Below are 25063 nucleotides of genomic sequence, written 5' to 3' on the forward strand. Positions count from 1 at the left end.
TAGCCAAATTCGGTGTAATTCTGTTCAGCCATTTTATCTGTATTGCTGTTCTTCCTTATGGAAATTGTGTTTTGAGACCCCTTTTGTTTCTCGGCCCCTGTAACCATCTATTCGTAGTGAATAGCGGGATAGATTCACATGCTCTACATACGTCTTCCATCTAGTGTTGGGCCTGAACAGTCGCAATATGTTTTTCTTTGAAGAAGCTTAAGTCAGGAGGCTTATGACTCGACTCTAGGTCCACAATGCACCCATAAACTGGCTTTTCTGCATTGAGGTCAAGTAGAGTAAGTGAAGTGCAATGTTGAAGGCAGAGTGTGGTGCACATAAGAAAGAACATAGAAAAAAACGTTGTGATTATTGCTTGATTCCGGGTTAGTAACATTTTCAGTTAGTAACACCTATGGCTGTAAATACGGATGTATGAGTATACAACTACCACTTAAACAACGAATGCCTAAACCACGAAGGCTAAACCACTACCAAAGCTAAGCCACTACATTCTGTACAACGACTTACTAAACCACAAAAAATAATCAATTTCCATTTTACCCAAATCTATCACTAAGTTCTCTTAAACGCATGTATGAAACACGGGGAAAAAAATACTTTTTAATAAAACAATTTAAAGTAAATCATCTTTAAATTATCAATTAAAAAATCGCTTTTTTCAAATACGGGAGAACTTACAAAAAGACACTAATCAACGCTAAAAAACAATAAAATATAAGTCCATCATGTTTTTTCAATTTTGACTAGAATGCTTACTAAATAAAATAAAAATAACACAAAATGCACTAATTAAAATGATAGCAAAAAATGCACGTTCTCACAGAAAATATATATATTTTTTAAAACGACCAACCACCATTCTGTAACCATTTCAACTTTGACAACCAGTCGCATCGAGCACAGATCAAGAGCGCACCCTTGAAAAACAAGCAACAGTCCCATCTACTGGCCTAACGCAGTATGTTAAAACAAAGTCTGATATATCCACAGGGGATTAAAATTAAATACCTTACATCCCGTTCCTAATTGCAATTATTTTAATATAATTACACTTGCATTTAAGATTAATTATTTAATTATTGACTTCTCTGGTTTAGGTAGTCGTATTCATGTACAGTAGTGGTTAAGGTGGTCGTTGTTCGTGTACAGTAGTGGTTAATGAGGTCATGGTTCACGTAAAGGTTGTTGTTGAAGATTCGTTGTTTAGTACACTCGTTGTTATGGATATGTTATTAAGGCCGTTTCCCTGTAAATACACATGCTCTGCACAGACTATAAAGCACCCGCCTCCAAAGTGGTGACTAGAAAGCAGATGATGCAGCTGTTTGAAACAGTGTTCGTAAGACTACTTGGCCAACTAAAGCCTGCTGACATGATAAAAGGTCAACACCATAATTCTTGATGATGGTATGACCAAATAGCAGCCGTGCAAATATCCTTTAGAGAGATATTACCTTAAAAGGCTAGGGTTGCGTCCTTCTTGTGTGTAGAAAGGGCTCCTGGAGGCACAGTGAGCGTGTGCTTAGCCTTGGCATAGAACGTCTGGATGCACTTAACTCTTCATCTGGCATTGCCAGCTTTGGAGATGGTACAATACCTGTGGGGTTTTGCAAAGGCTACAAAAAGTTTAGTAGACATTGTAAAGGACTTAGTTCTGTGTATGTACTACATGAGCGCACTCTTGATATCCTGAGTGTGGAGGGCTCTTCATGCTGCAGACAGAAAGTGGATAGGCAGCTCACTAGTCTGCTTCATGTGGAAAGGGAAAACAACACTGGGCAGCAATATGGGTTGGGGGTTCGTGTCTTGTTAAACTGTATAAAAGGTTCTTGGGCCGTAAGAGCTTGGAGTTTGCTAATGCATCTGAATGAGGTGACTGCGATTAAGCAAGTCACCTTCCACTTTCTAAGAAAAAAGCTATAATTGACATTGGTGTTGAAGTTCAATAGGAGGACCTAGGAGGCATGGAAGGACAACATTAAGGCACGAAACAGGTATTGGGGGCATCTTTGGTGGTATTAACCTCAGTAGACCCTCCAAGATTACTTTAATTATTGGTATTTTACAACTAGAAGAATGTTGTTTGTTTTGAAGGTATGCAAAAGAAACAAATGATGGACGGAATGCTGGACAATGCAAACATTCCCCCCCAGTCACAAGGATCTGGGTTAAATCCATCATTCTTTTGCTCACCACACCACCCCAGTTTAGACCCAGCCATATGCAAATCAGTCTTGACACTGTTCCTTGTAGGAACAGTCCAGCCCCAACTGCTGAGCCAGGGCCTCCGTGGCCCGGAAACAAGCATCCTGGGACCGGTTTCTGGGCATCACTCCACATCAGCCAGGCTAGCTTGAATCCAGTGGTGTAGTGAGCACGGGACCCACGTCTGGGCATACCCTTCCCACTTAATGCTCATGGACTGTGAGTACTTGTACCAGGAGGTGAATAGTTGGCATTTTGCATTTTCGGGAGTGGTGAACAGGTCTATTGCTGGAGTGTCCACCCACTGGAACTACCTGTGAGGGACTTGGTGGAGTTCCCACTTGTGGACTTATTGCTAAGCATCCTGGCAAATGATCGACCAACAAGGGAATGTTGTTGCAGGTGTCCCATTGCCAAATCTTCTGAGCTAACAACTGAAGCCGGGGAAAGTAGGTACCGCCCTTTTTCTGGATGTAGAACATGGCTGTCATGTTATCTGCCATTATTAATACTTTTCCCCCCCTGCTGATATGGGAGGAATGCGTTCAGCCCTGATCCGATGGCTGAAAGCTCCAGGTTGTTTACGTGATGTTGCTGGTCGTGAGGAGTCCAGGTGCCTTTGACAGTCATGTAACAGAGGTGAGCTCCCCGCGCCATGAGAGAAGCATCGGTGGTTACGGTCACCAGTGGAAGGGGGTCTGGAACGGGCCTGCCAAGCAACATATTGTTGCTGTTCCACTAAAGCAGAGTGCTGGGCCCTGATCATTACCAACACTAGATCCTTCCCATGCACTTTCACTTTTCCCCACTGCCTTGAGAGGCATTCTTCTAGCAGGTAAATGTGTAACTTGGAATTTGGTACAATTACTGTCATAAAGCCATCATCCCCAACAGTTTCATCACAGTTTGAACAGTAAAGGGATGGTGAGTCTGAGAAGAGGCAGCAGCTGTTGGAATGCGATCACCCTCTGATCGTAGGGATATGACTTGTCTGTCACCACATTAAGGACAGAGTAGAGGAAGGGCTGCACCTTCTGCAGCTGAAGATGCGATTTTTAGCACGAATGGCTGTGAAGTAGATACATTGTTGTTTAGAGTGTGTGCTAGACATTGTTGTTTGCAGCTGCCTTTGATCAGGTAGTCACCTAAGCATGGAAGACGCTTGGTGTGTCAGCGCATGTGTGTTGCCACCTCTGCTAGGCAATTTGTAAACATCCTTGGAGCTACGGTGACGCCAAAGTGTAACACCTTGAATTGGTAATGTTGTCCATGTACAACAAACCAGAGGTACTGGTGATGGGCTGGGTGAATCAGGATCTAAAAGTACACATCTTTCATATACAGTACTGACATTAAGTTGTCTTGTTGTAGCAGCAAGATGACATTATGTAGAGTGACCATGTGAAAGTGTTCAAAGAGCATGAAACTGTTCAATGGCCGGAGATTGTGAATCAGCCGAAGGAAGATGTCTTTTTTGGAGATTAGAAAGTACAGAGAATAGATCCTGTACAGCTCTGGTGTGCAGGTACAGGTCCTATTGTGCTCTCTTGTAAAATAACCTGAACCTCTTCCATCAGAAGGTAAAGGTTGTCTTAACTTAGTTCGTGATGGCGGGGTGGCATATTGGGCGGGGCTGTGTAAAATGTGAGTCAATAATCTTCCCATACAATGGCGCAGACCCATCGATCTGAGGGGATGCCTTTCCTTACGGGCATGATGGGGATAGGAAAGGGATTGGAAGTCACTGGCCTGCAGCGGAGGAGCCCCTTGTGAGAAACCTCTGCCTTTCCTATGCCCAGTTCCCCTATAGGACACTCTCTACATAGTCTTGGGCTGCTGGGGGTCCTGAAAGAACTGTTGGTATAAGGGTCTCTGACCTAAGCCACTGGTTTGACACCTCCCCAGCTTTGAAACTTACGAAAAGCAGATTTGATACTAGGGCAGTGTAGGGCACCCAAAGATTTTGGGGATGTCAGTTTCCTTTTTGATTTTTTTTTTACCATCTGGTTGACCTGGGAACCAAACAGATGCTTCCTACTAAAAGAAACGTTCATCAAGAAGTGCTGTTGCACCTCATGCCTAAGTCCTGACACGTTAAGTCAGATATGCCTGTGGAGGAAGATGCTGGTATTACTACACCTTGTGCCAGCAGCTGCCACATCCGGGGCTTATCTAATATTGACACTGCTGATGGTTTTCCTCTCAGCAACCAACTCTTGTCCTCTTTTATGATAGGCCTCTAGCTGGTGCTTTACTAGCTACTCCATCTGCTCCTAGTGGTACTAGTCGTCACTGGAGAGGACTCCCACTGAACTGGCAAAGCACCAGTGTGTGGCTGCACCAAATGCTACACACTTCCCTGCAGCACCAAATCAATTCACTTTAGACTACTTGTCAGGCGGAAGAGGCGGAGGGGTCTTTTGTGGCCTGTGCAGAAACCCTTTTAAGTGCATTGTGCATGACTAAGGATTCAGCAATAATTTGTCCATAAATCATAAACCAGGTCTTTGGGGCAGGCTTACATGTTTTCTCCACATGTGGAGTAACCACCCTGGCTTTGACAAGCTCTGTAAAGTTGTCAGTGGCGACTTGAACTCTCTCTTGAGCATGGAGAGGGTATGGATTGATTGCTCCATCTTAGACAAGGTTTAGACTAGGAAGTCACCCTCAATCCTGGGGCCTAAAGAGCTCCTCATAGAGGTCCTGTGGCTAGTAGGAGCTGCCTGGTTCTGAATCAGTGTTGTGTGGCTCAGGTGCAAAGTGCTGGGGTGGTAGTGGTGGAGCAGGTGTGGGGCGGGTGTAGCAATGGGAATGGGTTAGGGGTGAAAGCTGAATCCCTGACCCTTCTAGGTTTTGATGGTGAGAGAGGCTTGATATGTGGCTCTTCTCTGAATACCAGCCAGCAATTTTGGGGATCCAGATGAGTCCTGGAGCCAGTAGTTTGTCAAGTATCTTTCCAGTGCCCAGCTGGATGAAGAGTTTCTCCTGTTTTCCATCCAGGACTACTGAGAGTTCCTCAAAGATGGACAATTCTTTGGTGTCTGGCTTCAACGTCGAAGAGGGCTTCAGCGCTGGCCAGAATACCGGCTGCTGATGAGCTTTCGGCATTGACTCCAAGTGAGGCTTCTCGGAGCCTCGTTGACAATATTGCGGTGATTTTGATGCAGAGTGTGGCTTGTTTCACTACCCCAGTGCCACAAAGGTGTGGAAGGTGCAGTACCGTGCCCTTGGATGTGGTCATTTGAGTCTGAGGTATCCAGGCTTGGATGAGCGGAACCCAAACATTTGGGCAGTTTCCAGGTCAACTTGGGGCTCGATACAAGACTCATGCAGAAATGCTCCTCTACCTCCGGCTATGTGTTTTGGGGCTTGAAACTGACTGTGACACTCAGAAGACATGTGTGATGTTAACTTGGCCCTTGGCCTCCAAAGCTGGCATGTGTTGCACTTCTGGTGCAAGGAACTTGACCCTCCTCGATGTAGGAGGCTCGAGTGAAGACAGCCTCTGGGATCTCTTCTGCATGCCCTGACGGAATGCCAGATGGCCTGGTTTCTTCTTCCTTTACACCGAGCATATCTTCAGCTCTCCAAATGTCAGGTGTTTCTGATGAGACCTGTCCCTGCATCCTGTGTTGCACCCACCTCCTTTCCCTCTGGCACTTAAAGTTTTCTTTGCAGCGGAAGGTGAGCCAGGTTTTGCCGGAAAGCCACATGTCCTGGCAATAGACAGAGATTACACACCCTGTAATAATCGCTTCAGGAGTATTTTATACCCAAGGCCAGGGGCGGTGCGTCCATTAGGGCGCTGGGGCGTTGCCCAACAAGCCGCCCGCACCTGCAGCTCCCTCGGCGTCTCTGAACTTAAGTAAACTCTCTGTTTACTTAAGTTCAGAGACGCCGAGGGAGAACTGACAATAATGTCAGTCAGCAGAGTCTGAAGGGGGTGGGCGGTACAACGTCATGTTGACTGACATGATTGTCAGACCAGGGGCAGCAGGCAGCACCACAAGTGAGCATGACTGGGGAAGGTCGGCGAATTTTTCCGCCGTGCCCAGTCATGCGCACTAGTGTCTGCACAGGCTGGCGCATGCCCATTAGGAGAGCGAGGGTTGAGCAAAGGCTCAAACCTCGGTCTCCTAATGGGCAGGCGGGCGGAGAGTAACCGTGCCCTAAGTCAATCCTGGCACTGCTGACAGCGCCAGGATTGGCTGAGAGGGGTTGCCACCCACTTGCCAGCAGTGATGCGGCTGTTCCATTCCTGTAGGCGCCACTGGACCCGAGGCGGCGCGGACCTGCTCAGGTAGGATTTTTTAATTTATTTTAAAACTCCCCCCTCCCCCCCGCGCGGACCCCCCCCCCCCCCCCCCCCCCCCCACGCGAGCCGCGACTGGACTGCTCAAATGGTGGCAAAACAGGGAACGCCGAATTGATTCGATGAGTGCTTTTATCCGATTCTCCAAAACCAGCATCCTCGTACCTGGGAGGAGGCGGGGAGAAACTGACGCCGACATTTGAGTTCACCCCGGCCGGCCCTAAGATTTCCTGAGGGAATGAGCGTCCTGCTGGCAAATTCTTTCCACATACACAAGGAAAGGCAGCTGCGAGGAAAGTGCCTTCAGCTCTGGTATGAGAGCGCGAACTGGCAATGGTTTACCGCTTTTGCCACATCTTTTCCCTCCATCTTTGGCACGCGCCCTCCAGATCAGACTAATGGCGCTGCAATTGAGTCTTCAACATGTTGCCGCACATACTCTCTGCAACATATTGTCAAACAAACCGGTTCTTGAGAAGGCAAAATAATGACGTTCATGCGGAGAACGGAGTAGATATTCTTAGTTAAGTGGTACACTATTTCTCAGGCCTGATTTACGACCATGTGGAAACCGGCCCATTACGTTTTTTTCTATATAAATGTATGTTTGAAGACTGAAGCAGCGCACGGTCTCATGTTCTGTGAAGAAACAATCTGCGTCATATTTAGCACTGTAACATTTTGTTAGCAATGGTTGGCTAGTTGAGAATTTCCTGTTTTTCGCTGTCGCTGTTTCTGCAGTTAATTCGTTTTTCCTCATTACCTTTCCCAAATGTCAGTTTGTAGTGTATTCCTGAGAGTTCCTGGCATGATGACCTGCAGACAATTTTCAACTTCCACGTGTTTTTTACCACCTCAGCATTCTTAGCAAATTTGATTATGCCACAGCCTCTTAACCTCAGCCCCCACCCGGTGCCCACTGTCCCCTTGATTTTTCAGATGGCCTCCAGTTTCAAGGAGTGCGCACGCCGTTTACAGTCTTAATGAACCAGAAAGTCTTAAGAATACCCCTCCCCCATATCCTTCCCTCTCTCCTCCCCCGCCGATATTTCGATGAATTAGGCTGAGCTGAGATATTGATTTAACTTTCAGTCAGGCCCAAAACGATGTCCCTTGATTCAAACTTTGACATTTCTAATACGGATACAATTAGTACCATAATAACAGCTGTGACAATGCCGTGACAGTAACTATATGGTTCTAAGCTCTGTGAACCAAGAAAGGAAAAAAAATCAAGGCCCCTATTTATTTAATTAATATTTTAGTTTCTCTTTTTTTCCTGCTATGTCTCTGCTTCTCTGCCTTTGTGTGTCTACTGCTGGTCGTGTGATCTGTTTGTTTCTATGTCCTCTCTCCTTCTGTCTCATTCTCCCCCATACGTTTGCCTGTTTGACTTGTGCTTTGTCACTCACCTTTTGTAGTTTGTTCTTTGTCTTTCTTGCGTTGTGTTACATTAGTGATATTTGTATTGCGTATATTCTGCCATTCGAATGGTATCGTAGCACTCTGGCCGTCCAGACAACTTTCCAGGTTTTGAGGTTTCCTATCATAAAGCAGAGTCTAAATCGTCACGTGGTGGATGATGTGTTACACACAGTGTGCTCTTGTCCAGTTTTCGGTTAGGAAGTTGTGCCTTATTAATTGAGATATGGGTGAATGATTCTGGCATCTGCTTAGCCAACAGCTTATACACCCTTGGAACACGTTATTTCCCCCACGTTTTATTCCCCATTATGCTGAAAATAAATTGTAATGCCTGAATTTACTTTCAGGGATACTGAACAGAATCAAACATTCCCCACATCTAAATCTGGAGAAATCTTAATGATGCAACAGGTGTATCTGATCAGTGTTGGACATGTGCTTGAGGCTCTGCCCAATTTGTTCTATTGGATGTGTGTGGCATATCATGAAGGGAGGTGCTTTTGTGAGCCACTTGGCACAGTTGAGGATTCCTGGGACATTTTGGAATGTATAAAAGGTGCTCTGTCCAATGTATGGTGTGGTATGCTTTTTGTTCCTCTCCCGTCCCTCTCTTTGTTCTTTTATAATTTTGCTCCCCTCAAAGCTCTCTCTCCCTTATGCCTCATTTATTATCACTTTTCTCTGTGTTTCTTATCTTTCTCTACACCCATGCACTATGCTTCTCTCTGTGTACCTTTTTCTCCTATCTCTCTATACTGTCTTTCGAATCTCATCCACCTGCTTTCCTCTCTTTACTGCTTTTCTTCTCTCTCTCTTCCTCCACATTCCAGTCAAGCTCCTCTTGTCCGTCTTTCGACATCTGTTGCCGCTTTCCTCTTCTGCCTTATTAGTCTATCACCTCCTCTCTCTTCATACTCCTCACCATGCACATCATCCTTCTCAACACTCCTTCCCTGTCTTTTCAATCCTCCTCCTTTTCTAGCCATCTCTTACTCTTTCACATGCACTCTCATTCAGCCATCTCCCAATGGTCACTATCCCATACCTTTCCATGTCTGACTCTCTTTTACCTTAGCCTCGACCATGTATCTCATGTTTAGGTCTAGCATGATGTCACAGCTGTCTCCAACACCTATTGTGGAAGTTCTTTAACATTTGTCCACTCTTTTTTCAAAATTTTCTCGGGGGAGAACCCCCCCCAAACCCCTCTTAGGTTGTTCGGGCTTGCTCGCTAGCTGCGGTGCAGTATGACAATCATTTTACACCTCACCACTTTCAAAGGTCACCAGCTGCCACTGCCTAAGGCAGAACTAGAAGGTGTACGTTTCATTTCCTTGTCCCAGGTGCATACAAGAGCATACAAGTACTCGAGACTAGTCAAGAATGGTGGCTAGAGGCTGCGTTGCTTTGAAGCATTATGGTCAGCGATCATTAGATCTGCAGCCCCAGCGTTGCGGAAGACTATATTTTTAAATAGTGTTGTTTTCTTTGTGGTCAAATAGTGAACTGCTGAGGCAGAAACTTAAGAACCTATGTGTTATCACATTGCTATTGGAGCAGCATTCCTGAACGTTCGAGCCAGCGGATGGAAAGCAATAATCTGAGTTGGAGCCAGTGTACAGGTGCATCGTGGACCAAGAGTGGAGTCAGAGCATGTCTCATGACACAAACATTTTTTTAGGAAAAACAAGTTGCAAACATACAGGCCCAACACTAGATGGCAGAGCATGTGAATCTACATCACTACTCGCTACAAATAGATGGAAACAGAGGTGAGAATCATTTTCCATATCTATCTATCTATCTATCTGTCTATCTATCTATCTATCTATCTATCTATCTATCTATCTATCTATCTATCTATCTATCTATCTATCTATCTATCTATCTATCTATCTATCTACTTTTTTAGGTCTCGCCTGGCGAAAGCAGCGCATGCGCTGCTCTCGTCAGAGAGAAGTTTTGGAATCGATTCTCCGCCATGGGCTCATGCACGAGTCTGCATGGACAAAGATGGCTGCTCTCGCCATCTGTCCAATGCAGACAGCATGCGCGTGTCCGTGGGAGAATGGACAGTCCCACGCCATTTTGACTTCCCGTCGCACACGCGCGCATGGCGGCGTACACGTGTGCGTGCATGGCGGACTGCTTTTAAATAGTGTGGCCTGAGCGCGATAGCTTTCACTTTTGCGCGGCCGCGATCGCTTTCATTTTTTTTAAAGGGATGCCCGTTGCAACGAGAGCACGGGACCCCTTTATGGACGGATGAGTGGCGGAGGTAAAGGAAGTCACAGGGAAGAGAGCCGCTGCTCTGGGTAGATGTTACCAGTGCTTGCATCACCATGTGTGCCAGTGAGTGTTTGCAAACACCACCATGACTCTCACAGCAGGCGCCGGCTGCCGATTTTACTTGTGGTCCAATGGAGAGCCGCGAGGCGCTGAAGCAGTGTGGCCCCCAGGTTGTCTCAGGCTGTGAGCTCTTTCAGCGCCGCCTATGCCACTGGGCGTACCATTTAGGGGGTGTTCGGGGAGCGCGTCTTGCGTTTTTACTTGCTGATTAGGCGCGATGTGTCCCAAACTCTCTCACGGTGGACGTTTCTTTTATGAGAGAAGTTCGGGCTTAGTTGAATTTAGGAACCACTGAGGTCGCCTCCGAGGATACACAGCATGTCGTTTACAAACATCTTAGGTCCATGCCATCCAGCACAACTACCCGCTCTCGAGAAGGAGTGTATACATACTACTAGGCTTTTCTACTTGATGTTCTTACCTCAGACTCCATATAAAATGCTCACGCACCTTCACTCACACCCCTGGTTACTAACAGGACTTGCATATCCTAACACTTAAGTAATGTCTTAAGGTAAGCACATTTATGCGAAGTAAAAAGATATTACAGTCCATTACTGTTGTTCGCTGGATCCTAAAAGCACCCTGCCAATGAAAAAACAGTCAGTTTCTCAAGCAGTTATTACATGTTTTCCTTGTTATGGGTTTGAGCAGTGCAGTTTGAATTACTGAATTGAATGGATGAATGAAAGAATAATAGGACTTGTGTAGACAATGGTTACTCAAAGAGTGTCCTGGCACTGAACAGACTGGCCATAAAGAGTGACTTCACAATCGTCATGTAGAATAAACAAAAAAGTTTTCAAAGGTTGTTGAAATTTGAATTCATCCTGAAGTGTCCCAGAACTTGAATAGAAAGCTATTCCAAGCTCGCGCAGCCAGGGAGGTGAAAGAGGAAGCGCCTCTCTTTGATCGTTTACATCGAGGAACTGCAACCAGGAGAGCATTGGTGGAACGACGTGATCTTTCCGGGCGATAAGGTCGAAGCCTCGAGTTAAAGAGCTGGAGTCAAGTTTTATTACATTTACATCAGTTTGTTTACCCCCCTTGAGTCGTTATCTCCACTGATGCTGGAAATGCAGATCTAAAAGGCAATTTGGCCGCTTGAGGAAAAGACTGCTTATTAGACAATTTAGACCCAATGTATGCTTGGACCCTCACACTTGCGGCTCTTTTTTTTTGCGGCTTATGGGCTGCTCGCACGTCATCCGCACTCATGTGGTTATGTGGGGAGAGGTGAGGAGCTTTAACTGCTCCGGCTATTGTATCTTGCTGGCCACTTTTCAGTGCCGCCATCATGGCGGTGTTCATTGGCACCAAAGTGATCACCACATATACACGATCACACAGAATGTCTGACCACCCAGCAACAGGCAAGCCACCTGTGCCTGAAATTGAACCCCACTATTTGTCAACATTTGTCACCGAATGACTACGTGATTGTAGGTAGGTGCCTCCTCGCGAGCAGGATGTGAAGTGAAATTCTGGTTGCAGATGTTGAGATGTGGCCTAACAGACAGAGCAGCTGATTTGGCACTGGGGAGCCAGGCACCAGTCCCGCCATGGCTCCCCATACGGGGTTTCTGGGTAAAGCACTTCATCTACCCGTGCCTATAAATTAAAAACAATATATATCCATTAAAAAAATGAATTTGACTTTGTGTGAGGTAAACTGATGCAGTGTAACCCGTTCTAATGCCCCTGGCCCTAGTTCGTGTTATATAAAATTGCAAAACAAATGTCTAGGCAGTAAAAACAAGCAGTGGCATAACCAGTAGGCCTGGCTTTGGTAAACTGCGATATTTAATGTTTAAAATATATATATATATCTTGCTAGTATAAGCCATAAAAAGAACACGAGATAAAATGCTGCCACATATACAGGCAGCAGGATGCTTGCAATAAACGTTAAAATATTTTTTTTGTACTATTGGATTTGAATTACTGTAACAAGAAAACACATTTTGAATAACGAGGGTAATAACAAAGGATAAGGAATGGAAATAAAAAAGCATTAGCAAAGTAAAGTCCTGGCTCACCAATTCTTCATTTCTAGACAGATGTCTGCACAAAATCAAGAAAGAATACCATCAATCCCAGTGAAAGAGAGCCAATAGCTGACATAGGCTGACCCAGAGTCCTACGCTGTATACTGTGATGGGTGAAAGCAGAAATATGGAAGACAGGTGAACAGACCAATTGTTGAGGAGGACTAACCTAAAACCCCTCTACGTCTGTATATGCGTATGCATGATTTATGATTTCTGTATTACATGGAGCTGGTAAGGCAGCTAAAGTTGCCTCGATGCCAGACCCAAAAACGGAAGTGACGTGGACTCTCGCCGGCGCCGCGCCTGATCTGTAATCTTCATTATTTCCCCTTCTTTATGCAGTGAGCTCCTGATCCTTATTTCCCCTTCTTTATGCAGTGAACTCATTCTCACCCAAGGTTTCAAAACCGGAAGCGTCAGCCCTCGAGAAGCGGGTTCACTCCCTCCCTGCAGCTCAATGTATCCTGGGCCTGGGAGGCTGCCTCGGTGGGTGGTCACAGACTTCAGCACTAGTGAGACAGCTCGGCGGCTCAAAGCGCCTGTGGCAGAGATCGGAGTATGCTGCCTCGGTGAATGTAGCGCCTATTACAGATCTGTGTGTAAGAGGCGCTTGGTCACAGTCTCCACCAGTAGTGAGACAGTTCAGCGGCTCAAAGCGCCTGTGGCAGAGATCAGAGTGTACCTTGGAGTAAGAGAGCTGTTGGGCACAGCAGCCTGCTGGGAGAGGGGTGTAACCAGCAGGGAAGTGTATCCTACGGGCCACATGTCGGATCGGAATAGGACAGCTCACTCGGTTACTGCACCTGTAGCAGAGACCTGTGTTTGCACAGTTCCCAGTAAGCTGACTCAATTGGTTAATGCACCTACGGCAGAGGGGGCTCATTGGGTAACACGCATGTGCAATAGCGTGCCGAGGTCCCTGTAAGTAACCTAGCTGAGTCGGTTCATGCGCCTCCTGCAGAGAGCTCCATGCCAAATGCTCCATTCCTAGAGATAGTTCTCGGTGTTAACGCACCTGCTGCTCTGATCTCTCGCTCTCCGTCTGTTTGAACTCTGCAGGTCCACTTGAGTGCGAGTGAGATAGCTCAGCGGTCTATGGCCCTGGTGCTGAGATCTCTTTGTAACAGCAGACACACTACGCTACACCATAGCTTAAACACACTGGCAAAGGCAATAGCTCTCGCTTAACACTTATAAGGTCCCAAAGGCAAGACCGATTGGCCATGCCACTGCTTGTTTTAATAGAGTTTTATATAGCACAAACTAAACCCGAGATATCTGGTATTAGAGTGCTTTACATGAGCACCGGTTTCGTTACAGATGGACATATTCATTTTTGTAAGGCGCAAGGAGATTAAGAGATTTGCCCAGAATCACAGGATGTTGAACATTGATGCAGAGACTCGAATTCGGTTGCCCAGCTTGAAGATCGTCGACTCTAGCCGTAAGGCTACATCCTCTCCCCTACCTACTTATCTACCTACCTACTTATCTACCTACCTACTTATCTACCTACCTACTTATCTACCTACCTACTTATCTACATACCTACTTACCTACCTACCTACCTACCTACCTACCTACCTACCTACCTACCTACCTATCTATCTATCTATCTATCTATCTATCTATCTCTACATATACACCCAAACGGAAGAACAGTTTAGGAAGACTGCGGTTGACATACATGACTTTCGGAAGAGCTGATGACAGGTGTCCACTTGGCATTGGGAGAACAAAGGAGAAAGAGTGACAGGGGATGCCTGAGCATCTGAATAACATGTACAGAAGAACCCCAGAGTGTACCTGGGTATCAAGAAGAAGCAACTGTGAAAGTAGCCCAGACAATTCACAGGAGCCAATGCCATTCTGGCAGATATCTCCAGTGTGCGGCAACAATGGATCCCAGATGAGTCAATTTCTATTCTGTTTTCCCAGGTCACCTCCCTCTGTGCACAGCGTATACAGCCTGTTCCCCCTACATTCAGGTTTACCTGCACATGGGGGCTACTCTTAATTCCCACACTTTCTCTTTTTTGTTTACCACAGCACAAAATGCTTTCTCATGCTTAAACCTATTCCTACTATTTTATTATTTCCCCCATAAAATTCTTGGTCTCTAAACCATGACTCTAAAATACACTCTATCTTCTCTAGACTTTGAATCCGCAGAACATTTTGGATTTGTTTTCATCCCTAATGATCATTTTTTCAATGGAATTGGTTGGGGTGCTTGATCTCTAGATTTATTATTTTCTCGCTTGTAAATTGAAGATGCTGCTAAAAAGCTATAGGTCACGTTGATTTCAATTTTCCAAGCAACAGTTATATTTTCCATCCTGCGACTGGAGTCTGACCACACTGCAATTAAGAGGGTGTTCTTTCTTTGAAGGTGAGGATGGATCCATACTGGAATTGCTCACAAACACTACCAATTCTGTTCCTTATTTCCCTTCCTATGTGGGTTCACCAGAGTTCATCTGTGACCTTCCAAAATCCAACTGACCGCTTAAACTTGTGCATGCAAGGGCACACAATTTGCAAACGGTCAGAATATTACACAATCTGTGCATTTAGGGTTTTTTCTTGTATGCATCATCAATTCATGAGTATCATCTTCAACTTATGTTACTCCTGTGGAATTAGATCTTTCATTGCAAGAGGCTTTGCATACAGTTCATTCAAAATATATGTGTCTAATTAAATTAACAAGTATAGTAGTTTCGCCTTATCTGTCACATTTTCCAATGGACGTCTTCAATGTTCTTCATAATGGACACATCTCCTTTCAGATTCCTCATCATACACTTTTCCCAAGATTGATGCTGATCAAATAGGTTTTTCCAATAATTCCTCAACTTTGCACCAGGTGGTGCTGGCGGGGCACTAGTTGTAGATTCACATGACATCATTGCAACAGCGCAACATAGGGGTGCCAACCTCAGCTAGTAAGGTCAGTTCCTGCTTTTTCATGCGCCACAGATACTGGAACCTGGAGGCTGCCAACTCTTTTCCTCAATATTTTGTCACTTTTTCTCATTTTTTTCTGGAAGCATATCTTCTCCAATATCGCCATGTTTTAAGCCTTGCTCAGACTACTGCTCTTTTTAGTATCACCTTCAGACAGCTTTTAGCTGCATGTTGTCAAAAGACCTATTGTGGGCTTTTGGTCAGTCCACTGCTCATAATTGGATGGATTTCTTTCCTCATTTGCTTGCCTCTTATTCAAGTAATTACCTTCCTCTTATTAAGTTTGTCCCTCCCGTACAGCATAGCTTCTTTATCACCTTTTTGATTGGATGACTTGTACCCTTCCATTGCTGCTTGCATTCATGCATCTACTTATTTATTTTTCTTTTAGCACTCCAAGGAATTGCATGTGTTTTCCTGCTCTCTCTCCAATACCCTCCTCCCCCGTGACATTCCAATACACCCCAACTAATTCCATCTATTCCACTGCTTCACCACCAGCTCCTTGACCCGTTTGGCTTTTCTGTTGTCCTTTTGTTTAACAATCCACCAATGTCCCAGCTCTTCGTAAGATTGCCGGCAGTTCCCTGCTGGAATTGTTGCTCTAGGCCTTCCAGCAATGTTTGTCTATTTCACTCATCCTCTGTTGCTCCCACATGTCTTGCAAACCGTTTTTTTTTTTTTTTATTTCTAGAGGGCCCAGCAGCTGCTCATTTCTACCAGACTGCTAATTTTTTTTAAATGCTGTTTTGCACACATTTAATTGTTTTTTAATTTACCACTCCAAGATGGGTATCAGCCACTTTGAAATCGTAAATTCAAAAATCCAAGAGCCGCATGACGTATGTGTGTCCATGCAGGTGAGGCATGTCCACACACCTTTCATGGTTGTTAATTTACTGCTCCAAGATGGGCATCAGCCATCTTGGAACTGTAAATTTCAAAAGTTAAAATGGTGGCCACCGGGTGTATGCGCACGCATGCATGTGAGGCATGTGCGCACATATGCCATCATTCTTTAACAGGCATTTTCCCTTTTTTGCATTATGTTGTTCAGCATCAACGACAAGCATTGCCAAAGCAAACATTGCTGGCTAATGCATTTGAAAGCCAGGACCTATTTGTTTTGGCAATACCTGTTTGTTACTGTTATGCTGAAAGACTTTTTAGAGAATCTTCATAAGGTAACTCCTCCAAACTTTCCTAAGAAGAGTATATCAAGATGGATAATTTAATGACACTACAAGTAGATCACACAATACTTTCTTCATGCACGATTGTATTGATTAATATGACATAATACACTTCCCGGTGGGTCATACTCCCCTTGAGAAACTTTTCGGTTAAATACAGATTTATTTTTTCTATGCAATTGCATAATATCAGAATCCATTGTTTTCTTACTTGTAACTGTAGTTGTGCATCACAGACATGACTGACCTGCCCAGTCTCCCCTAGGTCAGAGTGATCTAATGTCTTAGGGAACTCAAATAGAGCCAAACAACCTGTTCTTTCAGTTATAAAACCAAAATGGCCTCCATTTGATAGCCAATGCAAATTTCATTCCATGTGTGTACCAAGCAGATTCTATATTTTGACCAAAATATTGTGTTGCGCCCTTTACTGTCAGATCCTAAGCACTGTAAATAGACAACAGAAGTAGGTGCAGAAGCGTAATGCTGCTCCTTTGGGATAAGGCCACTATTTCGCATTCCACTCACCAGGTTCTTGAAGACTGCACCATAGACCTTTGAGCTCGGGTGCTTCTCCAGTGTGGCCGTATTGTTCACAATCTCACCTGCACATTCACTGTTAGAAGAGAGTGAGATATGCAGATAAAGCATGAAATCAGACACAGACATATTTAAAAAGATCATTACGACAGCCACTAAACTCATGTATGCAAAAGTTCATGATTGAGCCTGACAATTCACCTAAAAAGGCACAGGCGTGAGCATTTCACTTTGGTAAGATGTACCATTCTGGCAGGCTGATACTTTTCTTTGAAGATGCACTTATCGAGCAATCAATGAGGCAGCTGAATAACTGGGTAGAAAATGACTATAATTTCTCCAACACTCTTTTGCTAGGAGCCCCCAAATCCACAGCTGCTCCAACGTTGCATTTTTAATATTGACACATGACTCCTGGATACATTCTCCAGTTCCTTTGGTCTACAACCTTTTTGATAACCCAGAAATCTTTCTAAAAAACTTTACTCACGTCCAGGCCTCAATGCTTTGCCTCAGCATCATCTCCCGTGCTTGCTTCTCCGTGATGATGGACACCTTCACACTCGGCATCTTGTCCTGGTTCTCAAGCAGCTTTGACCCCAACAAGATTCGCACACTGGCCTGGAACTTGGTTTGGGTTTTCAAGACTTGTGGAGGCTGCTTGTCCACAATTAACGAGCTGAGGGGTGAGTGAAGGCTCAAATAAAAATCTCGTCACATTCTAGAATAAAACAACACTGCACAAAAGCCATCTACAGCAGTTCATAACTTCATTGGACACTATTTTCTAAACTCTTTAATCTTGACTTGTTAGAAGTGGGTTTGGCTTTTCTGCGAAAACTAAATAATTAACATATAGTTTTGACTATACTTCTAGATTACTTCTTCCTCTGGCTATTCCACCTCCCTGCCTTTATGGTTTGTCTTGTATTCTATTAAGATGTGTGTGAAAATGTTGTGAAGGAGAAGCCAAAGTTGTAATTCTCGTTCTCCATCACTGGTAACCTAAATAAATTCAGAAACAGTCAGTTCTCCTCCCTAGTAAAGCCAAGAGATTGGATATCGAATTGTAATTAAGGGACCAATGGTCACAGAAATCTGGGTGTAATTTGCACCCATTATTTTTGCGAAAAGTAAAAAATGTAATGAACTGACCTATGTACTAATAGATTGGTTCGCTAAATTCTGGTACAGAGTGGGTCGCGATCCAACTTACGGCATAAATATTAGTAAGTTAGGTCATAGATTGAAACGCGTTCTGGTTCGTCGCCATTACAGTGATGGTGGCTAGCTACGGTCAGCAGACCATCCATGTCTGATTGCCGTTCAATAAAGTAACGTTTTTTGTTTAAATGCAGACTGTTTTCCATAAAGGAAACAATGCTGCATTCAAGTTTCCTGTTTTAATAAAGTTTGCTTGATACCTCTGTTTACACCCCAAAAACCTTTTTTTTACATTCACAAAGAAGAAGGAGTACCCTTTCCTTTTGCAAATTCATTACCACCCCAAGTTGGGAGTCAGTAGTTTTTCAATCTTTTGCAACTGGATTTTGGGGACAGAACATTGACCTATCTCATTCCAAATCTAAATTTGGAAGGGGTGCCTGCAACTCGCCCTTTCCAAATAGCAGTACTGTATGGAGTCATGGAGCCATTTTAGGAGTCCGTACAAAATTTAGTACAAAGTAAAACACAATTTTCTGTGGTCGCCAAAAAGCAATTCATATTGTTTGCAAGCATGAAAACATTTAGTACATCTGGCCCTGGATTCATACTCTTATGCGACAAATGAACAGTATGCTAACGGTTAGACTCTAGAGGAGCCGGACTCTTTTACATGGGCAACATTTAATTTTCTATCTATCAGACTTAATCCTATTTGCAACCTTATTTTTCTTTTCCTTTTTAGATGAAATAATCAAAAAATGGTTTGTGCAGCCCAGTTGCTTTCAACACTAGTTTTAATCCCAAACTGATTACATAGCAAAAATGTTCTTCTGATACCATATGAAATGCTTTCCAAAGAGATATATTTTGTGTAAAATAAAGGGTTTTTGGAACCCCCTACATTGGCGTACAATCTACATATTGTACCTTGATGGAGAACAAGGACTACAAGCATGTTTTTCATGTTTCTGTGGAATTTTCTTTATGTTCTTAGTGCCAGGATTAAATATGTCTGCCTTTCGCAGAAGAAGCTCTAATAGCGAGTAGGACTATATGTAGAAATATGGTACTAAGGGTGAGATTTTGAAGATTTAATTTGAAAATGGGGGTTCCAGACCAAAGAGAGTCTAAACAGGCTTTTGAATGAAGATCTTCATCTGACATCAAGCAGTAGCAGTACTAGACAGATATGCTCATATGTGATGAGGCTGGCCATGTCATGTTACTTTATCTGATGTCTTTGGAAAAGTAGGTATGTAGACTCATTTATATTTTGTAGGTGTAGCCCAAAAGTCAAATTTAAGAATTTCGAAATGCTGCCTTGCACATTTCTTTTCAGACTCTTACATATCATATGAAGTTTCATACCTGCTAATGAGATCTGTATTGAGTCTGCAAACTATTAAAGATTATTATCCGGGTCGGTTCACTTAGTTCAATAAAATAAGTACCATTGAAGTTTGTGATAATAAACTTCTACACTGAAAGACTGCAGCTTTAGGCTATTTAGTCAAACACAATATTAAAATAAGACTATTGAGATCTAGCATAACTTATCAGACAGATGCAACTTTTGTTCACCTGATTTATGACCAGATATTGTTAAAAAAAGCCCACATTGCTCACTTTCTCTTTTCAAGTTAAATCTTTGCTTTGATCACCAGGACTTAAAAATGTACTTCTGCTAGTGGCACCTTTTGCTATTAAGACAATACATTTGACATACCTTTTTGCTAAATGTATCTGAAGCCAGCAGGCACCCATTTCGTGAAAATCTTTTTCATGTGAGAAATTTGGTTATGCTGGGGGGTGATGCTGATTTTTAGAATCCATCTATATGTACAGTTCGATATCATCAGCATAGCAATGTTGGTTACATTCAGGAGCATGATTGGTCTCTGCTCGTGCGTGACATGAGACAGTGATGGGCACTTATTGTAAGAAAAATATCTGGTGTCATTGTTTTTTTAAGGCCATTTTGCTATTAATGGGGCTGTTCATGTTATAAACCTTTTTCTTCAGCATTTCCTCCACAAAAGTTTGATCAGTTTGATAGCATGAAAGAATGGGTAGACAGTAGCACCCATTTGTTTCACTTAACCAAAAACCTAAAAGACGTTCCACCGCATCTACTGTGGCTTCACACTATAACCCTTTACTTTTTCTCTCACATAAAATGCTTACTCACTTGCACAAGAGACAGACACACTGTGTTAGGGGCAGAGTAATACATTGTGCTTTGATTAGAAGGGATCAATCAATCAATCAATCAAGCATTTGTATAGCGCGCTATTCACCCGGAGGGTCTCAAGGCGCTTGGGGGAGGGGGGTCCGCTACTGCTCGAACAGCCAGGTCTTGAGTTGCTTCCTGAAGGAGAGGTGGTCTTGGGTCAGGCGGAGGTGGATGGGGAGGGAGTTCCACGTCTTGGCAGCCAGGTAGGAGAAGGATCTTCCTCCTGTTGTGGCTCTTCGGATGCGGGGGACGGCGGCGAGGGCGTGGCTGGTTGATCGAAGCTGGCGGGTGGGAGTGTAGAAGGTCAAGCGGTCGTTGAGGTATCTTGGGCCTTGGTTGTGGAGAGCTTTGTGTGCGTGGGTGAGGAGTCGGAACGTGATTCTCTTGCTGACGGGGAGCCAGTGCAGGTTTCTCAGGTGTACGGAGATGTGGCTGTGTCGGGGAATGTCCAGGATGAGGCGTGCTGAGGCGTTCTGGATGCGCTGGAGTCGTTTCTGGAGTTTGGCTGTGGTTCCGGCATAGAGGGAGTTGCCGTAGTCCAGTCGACTGGTGACGAGGGCCTGGGTGACCGTCTTCCTGGTTTCGGTGGGGATCCACCGGAAGATCTTACGTAGCATGCGTAGGATGTTGAAGCATGATGCGGAGACGGCGTTGACTTGTCTGGTCATGGAGAGGGAGGAGTCCAGGACGAAGCCCAGGTTGCGTGCGTGGTCTGTTGGTTTGGGTGCGCTGCCAAGGGCAAGGGGCCACCAGGAGTCGTCCCAGGCGGAGGGTGATGATCCCAGGATGAGGACTTCCGTCTTATCTGAGTTCAGTTTCAGGCGGCTGTTCGTCATCCACTCGGCTACGTCTTTCATCCCTTCGTGTAGGTTGGTTCTGGCGGTGGCAGGGTCGTTGGTGAGGGAGAGGATCAGCTGGGTGTCATCGGCGTAGGAGATGATGTTGAGGTTGTGTTTGCGTGCGATGGCTGCGAGGGGGCTCATGTAGACGTTGAAGAGGGTGGGGCTGAGTGATGATCCTTGTGGTACGCCGCAGATGACTTCGGTGGCCTCGGATCTGAACGGGGGTAGACGGACTCTCTGTGTTCTTCCGGCGAGGAAGGAGATGATCCATTCCAGTGCCTTCTCCTGAATACCGATGTTGTTGAGGCGCTGCACTAGGGTGCGGTGGCAGACCGTGTCGAACGCCGCGGAGAGGTCCAGGAGGATGAGGGCCGTTGTTTCCCCGTTGTCGAGCAAAGCTCGGATGTCGTCGGTGGCTGCGATGAGGGCAGTCTCGGTGCTGTGATTGGCCCGGAAGCTGGACTGCGAGTGGTCGAGGGATCCGTTCGTCTCGAGGAAGGCGGCTAGTTGTCTGTTGACGGTTTTCTGGATGACTTTGGCCGGAAAAGGAAGGAGCGAGATGGGGCGGTAGTTTTTGAGGTCGGTGGGGTCCGCTGATGGTTTCTTCAGTAGGGCGCTGAGTTCGGCGTGCTTCCAGCTCTCTGGGAAGGTGGCGGTGTCGAAGGAGGCGTTGATGATGTCCCGCAGGTGGGGTGCGATGACGGAGTCGGCCTTGTTGAAGACGTGGTGAGGGCAGGGGTCGGTTGGAGACCCTGAGTGGATGGAGTTCATCGTGCGGATGGTGTCTTCGGTGTTGACTGGGGTCCAGGCGCGGAGGGTGGTGGTGGGGGGCGTTGTTTCGGTCGTAGGGTGTGATGGCTGTGTGCTGAAACTGTTGTGTATGTCTGCGATCTTGCTGTGGAAGAACGAGGCGAGCGAGTTGCAGAGGTCTTGCGAGGGCGTGATGTCGTTGTTTCCGGCGCTGGGGTTCGAGAGCTCTTTGACGATGTTGAAGAGTTCCTTGCTGTTGCGGGCGTTGTTGTCCAGTCGTTCCTTGAATGCGGATTTCTTGGTGGCGTGGATCAGCTGGTGATGTCTTCGAGTGGCGAGCTTGAGGGTGGTCATGTTGTCTATAGTTGGGTCTCTGCGCCAGGCTTTCTCGAGGGCCCGGCAGTTCTTCTTGGAGCTCTTGAGTTCGTCGGTAAACCAAGATGCTTTCTTGGTGCCGGGTCTGGCGGGCGGGATCTTCAGTGGAGCGAGGTAGTCTGCGCAGTTGCTGATCCATTTCGTGAGGTTGTTGGCGGCTTGGTTGGGGTTCGCTGATCTGGTGGGGGGTTCTGGCTCAGGGATGTGGTGAGCTGGTCGGCAGTGATCTTGTTCCAGCTTCTGCGGGGGACCAGTTGCGGGTGGTGGTGAGTCGTGGTCCTTCTGAAGCTGAAGTGGACGCAGCTGTGGTCTGTCCAGTGGAGTCCGGTGGCGTGGCTGAAGGTGATGTCCTTGCTGGAGGAGAAGACGGGGTCGAGCGTGTGGCCGGCGTAGTGGGTGGGGGTGGTCACCAGTTGCTTGAGTCCGAGGTTGGCGAGGTTGTCCAGCAGGGTGGTGGTGTTGCGGTCGTTGTTGTTCTCCAGGTGGAAGTTGAGGTCCCCAAGGAGGATGTAGTCAGCGGAGGGGAGGGCGTGCGGGCTGATGAAGTCGGCGATGTCTTCGCTGAATTGTGTGCGAGGTCCCGGGGGTCTGTAGATGAGGGTGCCTCTGAGGGTGGTCTTGGGGTCGGTGTGGATCTGGAAGTGCAGGTGTTCGGCGGCTGTGAGGGTGTCTTCGGAGTTGGTCGTGATGCGGATGGTGTTCTTGTGGACGATGGCGATGCCTCCTCCATTCTGGTTGGCGCGGTCCCTCCGGGTGATCTTGTATCCGTCCGGGATGGCGATGTCGGGTGCTGAGGAGGCGTTCATCCAGGTTTCCGTGAGGAAGGCGACGTCTGGGCATGTGGCGTCGAGCAGGTTCCAGAGTTCCACTGCGTGCCTGTGGACGGAGCGGGTGTTGAGCAGGATGCACTTCAGGTGCTTCAGGTGGTTGCTGTTGGTGCTTGGCGGGTGCGGTATGGGTCCGGATGCAGGAGAACTTGCAGGATTGGCAGGTGAAGGGTCCGTGGGTGCGTCTTGGGGTGGCTCTGCAGGAGCCGGGGCTCCGGCCGGTGTTGAGTGCGATGAGAGTGGCGGCGTTGTAGATCTTGCGGGTGGGCTGGCATCTGCGGGGGCCAGGGGGTGTGGCGCTGGGCGCGGGCCAGGCGCGGACGGGCGCAGACGGGCTTGCCTTAGGCGCGCGCCGCGCCCGCTGCGCGCGTCCGCTGCGCGGCCTCCATATGAGTGGGAGAGGGAGGGAGGAGCAGCTGGGAGGTGGGAGCGGGGCGGCCAATAGGGTGCGAGGGGGGCGGAGCTACGGGACGCGGCGGCGGGAAGCGGGCAGCGAGGGACGGGAACGGACGAAGGGAGCACCACTGGGCAAAAATACAGGTACAAGCGGGGGCACAAGGAGGCAGAAACAAGTCACAAATGGAGGGCACAAGGAGGCACAAAGGAGGCAAAAGAGTCACAATAGAAGGCAGGCAGGCAGGCACTCACACGGGAACAGAATGGAAGGGGGACATTGGCACTCGGCAGGCAGTCAGGTCTTGGGCAGCGGCAAGCGTCACACAGGGGGCTGCGTGGCGGTGAGGGGAGCGACCTGCCTGGTGAACAGGGTCAAAGGTCGCTCTCTCTACCGCTGCGCGGCCTCCATATGAGTGGGAGAGGGAGGGAGGAGCAGCTGGGAGGTGGGAGCGGGGCGGCCAATAGGGTGCGAGGGGGGCGGAGCTTCGGGACGCGGCGGCGGGAAGCGGGCAGCGAGGGACGGGAACGGACGAAGGGAGCACCACTGGGCAAAAATACAGGTACAAGCGGGGGCACAAGGAGGCAGAAACAAGTCACAAATGGAGGGCACAAGGAGGCACAAAGGAGGCAAAAGAGTCACAATAGAAGGCAGGCAGGCAGGCAGGCACTCACACGGGAACAGAATGGAAGGGGGACACTGGCACTCGGCAGGCAGTCAGGTCTTGGGCAGCGGCAAGCGTCACACAGGGGGCTGCGTGGCGGTGAGGGGAGCGACCTGCCTGGTGAGCAGGGTCAAAGGTCGCTCTCTCTACCGCTGCGCGGCCTCCATATGAGTGGGAGAGGGAGGGAGGAGCAGGTGGGAGGTGGGAGCGGGGCGGCCAATAGGGTGCGAGGGGGGCGGAGCTACGGGACGCGGCGGCGGGAAGCGGGCAGCGAGGGACGGGAACGGACGAAGGGAGCACCACTGGGCAAAAATACAGGTACAAGCGGGGGCACAAGGAGGCAGAAAGAAGTCACAAATGGAGGGCACAAGGAGGCACAAAGGAGGCAAAAGAGTCACAATAGAAGTCAGGCAGGCAGGCAGGCACTCACACGGGAACAGAATGGAAGGGGGACACTGGCACTCGGCAGGCAGTCAGGTCTTGGGCAGCGGCAAGCGTCACACAGGGGGCTGCGTGGCGGTGAGGGGAGCGACCTGCCTGGTGAACAGGGTCAAAGGTCGCTCTCTCTACTGCTGCGCGGCCTCCATATGAGTGGGAGAGGAGCAGCTGGGAGGTGGGAGCGGGGCGGCCAATAGGGTGCGAGGGGGGCGGAGCTACGGGACGCGGCGGCGGGAGGCGGGAAGCGGGCAGCGAGGGACGGGAACGGACGAAGGGAGCACCACTGGGCAAAAATACAGGTACAAGCGGGGGCACA

At 47.1% G+C, this 25063-nt stretch overlaps 1 protein-coding gene across 11 annotated transcripts in view; it reads right to left on the minus strand.

Annotated features, from left to right (window-relative positions):
* Positions 1-25063, minus strand: part of STAT6 (signal transducer and activator of transcription 6) — a 760203-nt gene that overhangs the window by 149562 nt on the left and 585578 nt on the right. For all 11 annotated transcript variants that reach the window (XM_085600982.1, XM_085600983.1, XM_085600976.1 and 8 more), the window contains 2 exons: positions 17548-17736; positions 17046-17133 (listed from right to left, as the gene is read on the minus strand). In XM_085600982.1, the coding sequence (XP_085457108.1) occupies positions 17046-17133; positions 17548-17736 (277 nt within the window). The remainder of the gene's footprint in view (positions 1-17045; positions 17134-17547; positions 17737-25063) is intronic.

This window comes from Triturus cristatus, chromosome 4_2 (assembly GCF_964204655.1).
Source record: "Triturus cristatus chromosome 4_2, aTriCri1.1, whole genome shotgun sequence".
Lineage (NCBI taxonomy): Eukaryota > Metazoa > Chordata > Amphibia > Caudata > Salamandridae > Triturus > Triturus cristatus.